Raw genomic sequence first — 11,380 nt, forward strand, 5'->3', positions numbered from 1 at the left:
GAAAGAAAGGAAGGAAGTTAGAAAGAAGAAAGAAAGAAAGAAAAGAAAGAAAGAAAGAAAGAAAGAAAGAAAGAAAGAAAGAAAGAAAGAAAGAAAGAAAGAAAGAGAGAAAGAAAGGAAGGAAGAAAGAGAGAGAGAAAGAAAAAAAGGAAGAAAGAGAGAGAGAAAGAAAGAAAGGAAGAAAGAGAAGAAAAAGAAAGAAAAGGAAATTTCTTGCTCATTTAAATTTGTGTTGAGTGAACACATGAATGGAAAGGTGAAATATGAATGGATGGCCAAGTGCTCGTAGAATCACCATCAAAATTGTGTATTTGGACCTGGACCACAGAGTGGGTTAGGAAAATATTGTCCTATTGTAGAATAATCCATAAAACTACTTAAAAGTAAACAGCCTCAGAGTTAAAAAAAAAAAAAAAGAAAAGAAAAAGAAAAGCAGATATGACCATATTGCGTCTGAAAATTTTGGTTTGATTGGAGCCCCAGCCACTCTCCTGAGATAACTCCCCAAAGGCAGTCCAGACAGGAGTCCTGGAAGAGAACCCTGGGGCAGCTTAAATCTCAGACTCACCCCCAGCGCTGCCACCCAGAGACATTGTGTTAATGACCCTGATGATAACAAATGGCTCTGTGTGGCCACAGCTGCCTCTTACACTGGTTGGGGGCAAACTTGATTCAGAAGCATGATGGCGGGTGAAGCATCAGATTTCTTATTTAGCAGGAAGCTGATACCCAAGGAATGCAACCTGGCAGCAACCCAGGAAGACTTGATAATTGTGCAGGCTGTAGGGAAATGGCTTTCTTGTCCCAAGGTTTTAATTTGAGAGTCACTTGGACCTGATGAACTCCAATCATCAGCTATGATTTAGACAGGGAGTTTTGAGGAATCCAGCAGGAAATAAGCCTTGGGGTCAGAACCCAGATTTTGGTCAACAGTGTCTCATCCAGATTCAGTCCTTCACTGACAACCAGATGTGAGAGACCACCTTTTTCAGTCATCAAGACTGAACATGTACTTCTCTGAAATTACCAACAAGTTTCTGGAAGAAAAATTTCCAGGCAAGAAGTTCTATTAGCTGGATTTTTTTCCCCTTGCTAATATTAGATTTGCTACTCAAATTATGTTAAGATTAGAAGAAAAAAAGTGGGAAGGAGGAGTGTTTGTTGGGTCATAGATCTGCATCAGGCCCAGCTGGGTCCAGGGGCTAAAATTACATCAGAAATCTGCCCATCTATCTATTGACTGTTTTCTTGTGTATTATTTCAGGTGACCTCTCTCCATGCAGGGGACAAGAGAGTCACTGGCATCTCAAGGCTTTCATCTCACCAGGCTAGCAACCTCAGAGGAAGGAAAACATCTCATTCTCAACAGTTATTGTAAAACTTCAAGAATTGAATCTCGTTGGACTGGCTTTGGTTACCCCATCCCTGATTCATTGTTACCAGCAAGGTAAATAAATGATCAGGTACATATCTATTAAAAAGGATGTTGGAAGTATTAGGTGAAATCATGTCTATGGATATGCTTTGTAAGCTGTAAAGCACAGCACACATATAAGGTGGTCCTGAGCCTGGCCCTTGGGTATAAGGAAACAGTATGCACATTGCCTCATGTAAACAACATGAATTGAGAGTGTGGGAGAAGTGGTTTCCCCAAAGCAAGTTAGGATATTCTTACTATAGACTGGATGTTCCTCTGGCAGCACAACAGTGGTGCTCAACAGAAGGAACAGATGGGACCCCAGCCATCTCCCCAAGTTTTCCTCTCCCTCTTAATATTTTCTTAAAGTGATGCCACCTTGAGCCCACCCAGAGAAATTATGATTCCATAGGTTTGAGGTACGGCCCAGAAATTGTTTTTACAAAGTTCTTTCAGGTGGTTCTGCCAGGCAGAGTAGTTTAGGAACTACCAATTAATCTAGCAGACAACCTTCTTACACTTCTCTGCTCTCTATTCAAAATCAAAAGCAAGTATATGTGGGGCTCTAGCTGATAAAATCAAGATTGCCTTTTTACTTAAAGGAGATAAAAATTAAGGATTGTCTTTATATTTTGCAGTCAGGGAAAATAAAGTATAAATTAATCTGTTACAAAGGCCACCCCCTACAACCCCCAGTCCTAGATAAACAGGAGGAAAACAGAAGTGACTTCTACCTGACAAGATATTGGGCCATAAGCAGGCCCACCAGGGCTCTTCCTACAAGCAGTTATTCATTCACCCTCATGCTCAGAGAGCAGAATTGGTCACTGTGAATAGGCAGTTGCTGAGGCCTGGCTCTGCCTTGGGAAAGGTACTTGGGGTTGGACAGGAAAGGCCATGGAGTGGAGAGGACATGATACCAGTTGGAGGAACTGACCTCAGTTAAAAATTGATTTTAACCCCTTGCCAGTGGTTGCTTAGCTGTTGCTTGGTTGTGAGAATTGAGGACAAGCTGGAGACAGACTAGCTGCAAAGGTAGAAGGTGGGGGGGAATCAGTCAAGTTATCCAGTCCCATCCTCTGTAACTGATCCTAGGACACTGATCAACTTACAACTATTTATTATTATTTTTCATATTCTCATTTCTGTTCTATGCTCTTTGAAGACTGGTGACCCAACTCATGCTGTTTCCTGTTCCCAGCACCTAGCCCAGGACCTTATAGGCTACAATTTCTCAAATAATATTTGCTAATATGGATTTTATAATTTTGCAGAATATTTCCTCAAAGCTCTTGAAAAGCGGAACTGACCCTACATGGAGTCTCTGGAGCTTTGGAAAGACAGTGGGGTGTGGGATGAGTAGTTAGAGAATGCTCTCTGAGAAGCGCAGTCAGAATGAGAGGCCAGCATGGTGCCTGACACAGAGCAGGGACACAGAGGTTCACAAAATTAATGAGGTCTGCAGTGGACCAGAGCTTGATATGCTGTCAGGTCTTTGTGACCTCAGGAATCAAATCAAACAACCCCTCAGGAACAGTCTGAGTAGCAATAGCTGCCAGCACAATGGCCAAAAAGAAAGGACAGCTGTAAATTCAGGTCTCAAAAGCCAAACAAAAAGAAGTGATAGTATGACCCTGGCCCTTTAATGAAGAATGTTCTAATGAGGGGAAAAAAAAAAAACATGCTAATGGTACAGGTCAAGCAAACTGTTTCTGCTCTGTAAAAATAATGATAACAATGTAATTTATAATAACTCACATTTTTTTGAACATCAAGCACTATGCACCAAGCACTGTGGAGCATTGTGAGATTAAACAAAATCTTACAACAACCCTTTGATAGTCCACCTTTTTAGATCTCAGAAGAATTAAGAAACTTGCCCAAAGTCCCCTAGCTCATAAGTGGGGAGCTAGATTTGAAATTAGACCTTCGTGATGCCAGAGCCTGCATAGGAACCCCCACACTGTCAATGTATTTTTAAGGTGACAAATGTTTTCAGTGCTATTTTCAAATAAGTCAGATCTCTTCCTGGCCCCTCCCTCTGCTAATGAAGGAATCTGGGCCAGTAAGCCCCTTGTTCAGTCCCAAAGGAGGACCATACCCCAGGTCTCAGCCTCTCTCAGGAGGCAGTTCCCAGAACTAAAGGGTCCCTGAGCATTCCTGTAAGTCAAGATAAGAAAGGCTTTCATGGTAATGGCTAGCGTCTAGGGACCAAGTACCATGGAGGGGTTTGTTGGGGCAGATGAAAGCTGGGCAGAGGGCAAAGGCTGTGTGCAGATCCAGGGAATATCTTAGCTAGAGTTCTTGAGGGCTCTTCTCTTTCCCCCAGAATCTCCAAGAGCAGGGTTTTCAGACCTCACTGAGGCCAGGCCAGAGCAGAGGGACCCCCCCGCCCCTGCCACTGCCATCCCAGGGCACAGGGGTCAGAAGGCAGGACTCAGCATGGAATTGAGGCAGAGGAGGACAGGGACAGGGAAAGAGATATACAACTAGATGAAGATCCAATCGCAGCAGCAGCTTTCCTGCAGCCACCTGCCTGGTTGAGATGGAAACGTTGATTCCAGCTCCAGCCCCCAGACAGGCTAAGAATATCCCAGAAAAGCAACAGCCACCACCCCCACCCTTCTTGATCTGCTCCTACATCTGGAGTTCTATGCTGGGCTCCAGCAGGGGCAGGGAAGAGACAGAGATGCTTGTGGCTTGGGGTTGGGGGCAAAAGGGAGGAGGTTTAAAAGGGGCTTGATGGAATCAGGAGATGATGAACTGAGAGATAAAGCTATTGGAAAGTACTAGAAGCATTGGGCAGAGAGAACTCTCAGGGGGCAACAAAGGGAGGTGAAGGCAGGAACCAGAGAGCTGGGGAGAGAAGATCCAGGGATGAGGATGAGGGAGGGCTGGCAATGGTAACCTAGAAGGGGGACCAAGTGTTCATTAAGGAAGCAAAGCTAAGGGCAAGGAAAAGGAGCCCTCAGCTCACCCTTGTCCTTCAGACCCATAATGCTGGGCCCTCCAGCATCTCGGCATTGGTCCCTTTTCTCCCTGTCCCAGGGCACCACTTCCCCAACTGTGCTTATCAACCCTATTCTCTGTTCTTAAAAAATCCTATATTTGGGCTCCTCAATTAAGTCCTTCTAGCAAAGGGATTGTTGGAAAGGGAAAGATGTGAGAACGTGGGGTCTTCCTCCTGGCAGCTAGCAGCACTTCCTTTATCAAGTTCTTCTCTTCTCTCTGCTCAGCCCCTTTCCTCACTCTCCACTGTTGCCTGGGGACGGGTTCTGCTCCCTCCACTGTCTTTCTGGGCCTTACTCCTCCCCACCCCAGCTCCCCTGAGGTAAGGTCCTCTGGAGAGGGAGAAAGGGATGGTACATATCCTTTCCTTTTGCACATCTCAGGAGCTGAGTCCCTGGAGTGGGAGTACTGGATTACTGAAGGAGTAGGGGGCCACAAGATCAAGGGATTCAGAAGCCCAGGCTGAGTCTCCATCCTAGCTGTTTGAAGAAACTGCATTGTCATCAGCCCCTTTATAGGGCCCCCTTGGAGATATGGGATACAATGACCTTGCGTTCTAGGACCTCTGCCCTTGATTTTTACCGGGGAGACCCTAGAACTCAGCCATCTTGGCACCCTGTCCTATGTCTCATCACCTTTCAGCTCCCCCTACCCCGCCCCACCCCGAGTTTGGAGGAATCTAGGGAGGTTTACGTTGCTGAGAGCCTGAGCACCCTCCTCTTTATCTCCTGGGATGAACTGCAGAAGGCAGGCCTCACACAGATGCTGTGCACATAAGACTGAGCCCGTCAAGCAGAAACAGATTAGAGAGAACCAGACAGGGCTGGAGCTAGAAAGTGAAACAGATTCACAGAACATATTTTATTTAGAATCAGAATCATAGAATGGAAGAGGCTTTAGGAATAATTTTTAAGTCCAATCCCCAAGATATTTTCTTATTCCTTTAATATTCATTTTTTGCCTTATAATAAAAATATACAGAATGCCTTCATTTTAGCATGAAGAAAGGGAGGCCCAGAAAGCTAGAAATGACTTCCCCAAGTGATACAGTTTATAAGATGTGGACAAGAACTCCTGCCTCCTGCCTCTGACACTATGGCCTCTCAAAAAAAGATAAAATCATCAGAAAAAGATAAAATCAGCCAAAGTGCTGAAAAGTCGGAGCATCATTGCCTGGGGGTGTTCCCCTGAAGATGGGGCTCATCTTCCCAGGAAGGGTCAGTGCAGGGCTCATCTCTAAGGTGAAATTGGTGATGATCCTCACCAACAAGGCCATGTTCTGGCACAGGCTAAACCCTGGTCTAATCCCTCCAGTTCTTGGTCTACACCTACAGCTCTTGACTTAAAGAGCCCTCAGAAATATCCACTTAACTGGACAGGGTGCTGTTCTAGGTAACCTACAGAGTGATGAGACAGACAAGGAGCCTGGCCTCAGGGGATTTCTCATCTAAGGGAGTCTAGTACATCCACACTGTCCCAGAGGAGCACGTATATCCATGGGAAATAGATGAGAACAACATAAAGAGATTAATGTAGATAAGTGAATCAATCACAGAACATAGACCCTATACATAATCCAACCAGAAAAGCACACTTGCAGATGTGGGTAGGAAGCCACTCTCCTTCCCTAAAGCCATCTTTTCATTAAGTCTTCCTGGTTTCATCATGTTTGTCCCCCTGTATCGACATAACCCGCATAACCCACCTCTCTCCTCCCTTAATGCTGCCAGCTTTTTAACAACAGAAATGCCTTTATTCTTTATGGATTCGTTTTTATTATTTTGCTTGTCCTTTAAATTCCATCCATATCCATCTTGCACATCTTGGACTGGGGACTCAGAGCCCAGCCCTTAACCAGGTTGTTATGTAGCAGCTGCTGGTGGTGGGGAGAGGTTAGAAAGATTGATGTCAGAGAGGGTACCAGGTCCCTCCCAATTAGCCCATAATAGTTTCTCGGAGGAGGTGGAATTTCAAGAGCTTGAAGTAGGCAGGGTGGTGGTCTGAGGAAGGGTCCTGTCACAGTAAGAGGAGCTCAGAGATTCAAGAGGGATAATAGGACCTAGGAGGGTGGTGAGTATGTAAGTGAGAGAGAGAGGCAGGGAAAGATGGAGAATGAGAAGTGGGAGTGAGATCTTCTAAGGCACCTGATTTGGGGACCTTGAAGCAGAGGAGGAAATTCTTGATTCTAAGAGGACTGCTGGGCCTGGAGTAGGGATACCATGGTGGTGACATCTGTGGGTGCTGCATAGAATCTTGTCCTAAATGATACCAACAATAGGCCTTACATCAATGAGGGACTCCTGGGAGCAGAGCTGGGAGGGCCCACGTGCCATTCAGATCCACGTGCCGGTGTTTCTGCCTGTGTACATCAGTCTCTGTGGGGCCTGTCCTTAACCACTGGTGAACCAGCTGTTCCTTGGGTGTCAGATAAAGGCTGACTCAGAAGGCCTTGTAGGAGGAAGTGGGACCAATTACAGATGCTGAAAAGAGGGAATATGTTTCTGCAACTATGGGGAGAATGAGAGGTTGGGCAGGTCAGCTTGGGCTGTGAGAGAATAAAGATCAGATCTAAGAGAGCAGGAGAATCCCTGCTGAGAAACCGCACATGGCGCTGAGTCAGGAAGGGGTACAAGTTGGCATGTGTACAGTGGAAAAAGATGGGGAATCAAGACAGCCAGACCACAGCCACCCTGGAGTGGGAGCTGGAGGGGGCTGTGAGACAGCTGAGAAAAGCTGATGCCTCAGATGGCAGCCCAAGGGGATTCTAAAATAGCCTGCCTGGAGTGAGCTAGGCACACACATGTGTACCTACCAATCTTGACAGCAGTGGATCCTTGGAGATGTGTTGGTGGTCCATGAGGATCATGGAGGTGATTCCAGGGCCAATTCTGAGGATTCTGCTGAATCCTTAAGTAAAGGCTTCACTACCAAGAAACCCATACTCACGTCTAAGGCCCACTTAAGAAGCCAGAAGACTCCTCTGATGGGAAGCCACAGAGAACAGGCCAGGAGAAGGGTGGATACAGTCCTACAAGGCAGATAACAAAGCCCCAGAACCAGCTGGGCTCAGGACGTTCTGCAGGCCTGGAGAGTACCAGATCCAGAACAAAGGCCTGTGGGTACTGAGGAGGGAACAGACAGACCCAGAAAGAAATGGGTAGGACCCAGACTAACAGCTTGCAGCTAGGAGTAGGGACAGCTAGGATCTGAATGGCAGGGAGCCTGTAACAATGAAACGCCTCAACCTGAATGCAGGGCTGGGCTGGAGGTGGAATCAACTATCCTGGGCCTCAGTAGAGAAGGCCCATCTACTGTTCCAGCCTGGCAGAACAACTTCCAGCTTTTCCCAAGGGACCAACCACCCATCACTCACCCAAGGGTAGAATGAGGGTGTGTTGCAGGGGTGGGGACAAAGCACAAGAGGAGATGCCCAGGGACCAGAGCTCAGGGCTTCTCACCCCTCACTCAGCTGCAGAGAATCAGGTCGGCAAATGGTGGCCTCAGATACATATCTGAGGGTCTTGCCACCCCCAGAGTAAAGGCCTCCAAGAAGGCGCGTTGTAACCTTCAGGAATGCCAGAGCCCAATAGCACCCCATCACAGGCAGACCAAGAAAGCACTTGCTGCAGCCCTCCCTAGTGGCCTGGTAGGGGAAAGGGTTGGGAGGAGAGCTAAGAGAGTATCGACCGATTGCTAGATTGGAGGAGCTGGTGCAGTGCGACCCAGTTGGGGCCAGGGCTCCCTGATAAGGGCCCTCCTTGCCTACGCTAACCCCCAACACATTATGAAAAGGAGGGAGAAACTGTTCCCATGGCATCTCTGCTACCCCGATCCAATGCATCAAAACAAATTGAGTCAGGGGCCTAGGACCTGGAGGGGTAAGTGGGAGAAGCTCTCCAACCCCCACCCCCCCGATCCGCCAGCTCTGACCCTCAGGGGGCTCTCGAACTAGTCTTCTCCTCCTTTCCCCTTTCTAGAGAAGGGAAAGGACCAGAGACCGAGGTGGGGGAATGGGCGGGACTTGAGGTTGGCATGAGAGATACTATTGGTCAGTGGAGCTGCCAGTTAGGAGGGCAGTTGGGCCGAGGATTGGCTGCGTGAGGCGGGGCGCGGCGCGGTCAAAGACCGGCCCAAGGGGTGGAGCTGACGCTGCAGCTGGCGCAGCTCAGACTCTGAGCAGCCGCCGAGCAAGCCAGGCAGGCACCTTTCACTGCCCGTTCCCGCGCCCGGGCCGGGGCTGGGCCCCCACTGCCGGGTCCCCCGGGGCTGCAGCGGCGGCGGCGGCGGCGGCAGCAGCGCCGCCCGCGGTTCCTGCCGGGGCCCGGGCGCCGGCCCCGCTCTGCACAATGGGCACGGTGCTGTCTCTTTCCCCAGCCTCCTCGGCCAAAGGCCGGAGGCCCGGCTCGCTACCCGAGGAGAAGAAGAAGGCGCCGCCCGCGGGGGACGAGGTGCTGGGGGGCTACGGCGGGCCGCCAATAGTCAAGGGCGGCAAAGGCGAGAGCCGGCTCAAGCGGCCGTCCGTGCTCATCTCGGCGCTCACCTGGAAGCGCCTGGTGGCCGCGTCTGCCAAGAAGAAGAAAGGCAGCAAGAAGGTGACGCCCAAGCCGGCGTCCACTGGCCCCGACCCCCTGGTCCAGCAACGCAACCGCGAGAACCTCCTCCGCAAGGGCCGAGACCCCCCTGACGGCGGCGGCGCCGCCAAACCCCTGGCGGTGCCCGTGCCCACTGTGCCGGCGGCCGCTGTCACCTGCGAGCCGCCGTCGAGGGGCAGTGCCGCCGCCCCACCGCCAGGTTCCGGTGGGGGGAAGCCGCCACCGCTCCCCCAAGCCCCTCAGGCAGCGCCGCCAGTACCTGGCGGCTCTCCGCGGCGTGTCATCGTGCAGGCATCCACCGGCGAGCTGCTGCGCTGCCTGGGCGACTTCGTGTGCCGACGCTGCTACCGTCTCAAGGAGCTGAGCCCCGGCGAGCTGGTGGGCTGGTTCCGCGGAGTGGACCGCTCGCTGCTGCTGCAGGGCTGGCAAGACCAGGCCTTCATTACGCCCGCCAACCTGGTGTTCGTGTACCTGCTCTGTCGCGAGTCTCTGCGCGGGGATGAGCTGGCGTCCGCCGCCGAGCTGCAGGCCGCCTTCCTCACCTGCCTCTACCTCGCCTACTCCTACATGGGCAACGAGATCTCCTACCCGCTCAAGCCCTTCCTCGTGGAGCCCGACAAGGAGCGCTTCTGGCAGCGCTGCCTGCGCCTCATCCAACGGCTCAGCCCGCAGATGCTGCGACTCAACGCCGACCCCCACTTCTTCACGCAGGTCTTCCAAGACCTCAAGAACGAGGGCGAGGCCGCCGCCGGCGCCGGGGGTCCACCCAGCGGGAGTGCGCCCACGGCCCCCGCCTCATCCTCGGCCGCCAGGGACAGCTGCGCGACCGGAGCCAAGCACTGGACTATGAACCTGGACCGCTAGGGATACCTAAGGGCAGCTCCCGCCCCCTCCCCCCACCCCAGCCCCTGACACACACTCGGAGCCCCCGGGACCATCAAGCTGCCGCCGCTGTTACCGCCGCTCCGCGCCGCGGCCGGAGGAGGAGCCGCCCCTGCCCAGCACGGGAGGGTGGAGGCCAGGATGCCAGAGGCCGCGACGTCTGGATTTGCTGGGCGCAGGGTGGGGGTGGGGGATGAGCGCGGAAGGGGAACCTCAACCTCACCCTTTTTATCTCTCTGCGTCCCCATCTCCCCAATTCTGCCCGGGTCTCCTCCTCCTTCCCTTCTGTGTGTGTCTGGAAATCCGTCTCCCTCGGTTTTACCCATTTCTTCATCTCCTTCCTGTATCTTCACCTTCCCTCCTTCCTTCATCTTCTGACTTCCTATCTCCCTCCCTGCCTTTCCATTTTCCGTTCCTTGGGTGTGTATTTCCGTCTCCATCTTACCCCCTATCTGACTCTCTCTCACTGCCCCTTTCTCTTTCTGCACCTGTTTCCCCATCTCCCCTTCTCTTTTCCTGGCTCCTGGCATGTGTCACCATCTTCCCTCCTGTCTGCCTTCCCATTCCGCCTGTGTCAGCTTGCATTTATTCCCCCGACTGAGCCCCCGTACTTCCCTCCCCTGACCAAAGGGAACATTAGTTCTTAATTTGGATCGGCTGAGGTGCGGCGAGAAACTGCAGCCCCAGGAGCCGCGACAACCACCAGGATGGTCCTTCGCCCCACCCCCACTGCCTCTCCCTACCTTTTCCAACGTGTTGCATGCCGGGAGTTGGGGGGAGGGGGATGCCAGCTTCAGGAGGCTGAGGTTTGGGAGAAAATCAACCTAGGAGGTCACCCCCGGGGCGGCGGCGGTGCCTCAGCGGAAGGGTGGGTGGAGACAGAAAACTCTTCTTACTCTGAGGGAGGGGCACCCTTCTTTATCTTTAGGTATTTTTGTTTTCCCCCCTTTTGATTTATGTGGTTGTTTCCAGAGGGAGGGGGGAAGGGGGGTGGTTTGGGCCGGGAGCTGTCTGAGGTGCTGATCTGAGGCCAGACCGGAATTCTCCCGGGAGGGTACCAGGGACTGGGTTGGGCCTGGTGCCGTATCCAAGGTGCCAATGATGCGGGCCGACGGCGCGGGCCGCATTGTCTGTCTGTCCGTCTGTCCGGGAGAGAACTATAAAGCGCTGGAAGCGCCTGAGGATGTGTTTGCGCCGGCCTTTTTTTTGGGCCCCGGGAGGGAGGGAGCTGGAGTGGAACTGTCATAGGAAGGGCAGGAGGGCCCCCATGGGCCTAGTGGGGAAGTCGAGTCCCTAAGAACTGCTGCTCTTTTCGTCTCTTTTCCCCGCTCCTTGGCTTCCATTTTACAGAGAGTAAAGTGAGGGAGCCAAAGTTTGAGGTCTGGTGGCAAAGCTGATTTCCCGCCCCACCTTCCCTGCTTTCAAATTGTTTGACCTACCTACTCATTAATGTCCAGGCCATTTAGGGAATAAGTGATAA

The 11,380-nt window shown here is 51.6% G+C and overlaps 1 protein-coding gene across 1 annotated transcript; it reads left to right on the top strand.

The window, feature by feature from the left end:
- Positions 1-8,695: 8,695 nt before the first annotated feature.
- On the top strand, positions 8,696-11,079 carry CDK5R2 (cyclin dependent kinase 5 regulatory subunit 2). Its single transcript, XM_032480269.1, has one exon. The coding sequence runs from the start codon at positions 8,773-8,775 to the stop codon at positions 9,880-9,882; it is 1,110 nt and encodes a 369-aa protein (XP_032336160.1). The 5' UTR covers positions 8,696-8,772; the 3' UTR covers positions 9,883-11,079.
- Positions 11,080-11,380: the final 301 nt, after the last annotated feature.

This window comes from Camelus ferus, chromosome 5 (assembly GCF_009834535.1).
Source record: "Camelus ferus isolate YT-003-E chromosome 5, BCGSAC_Cfer_1.0, whole genome shotgun sequence".
Classification (NCBI taxonomy): Eukaryota; Metazoa; Chordata; class Mammalia; order Artiodactyla; family Camelidae; genus Camelus; species Camelus ferus.

Bases quoted from the DNA above. Each gene is read 5' to 3' on its own strand.
- CDK5R2 (XM_032480269.1), top strand. From the start codon at position 8,773: ATGGGCACGGTGCTGTCTCTTTCCCCAGCCTCCTCGGCCAAAGGCCGG.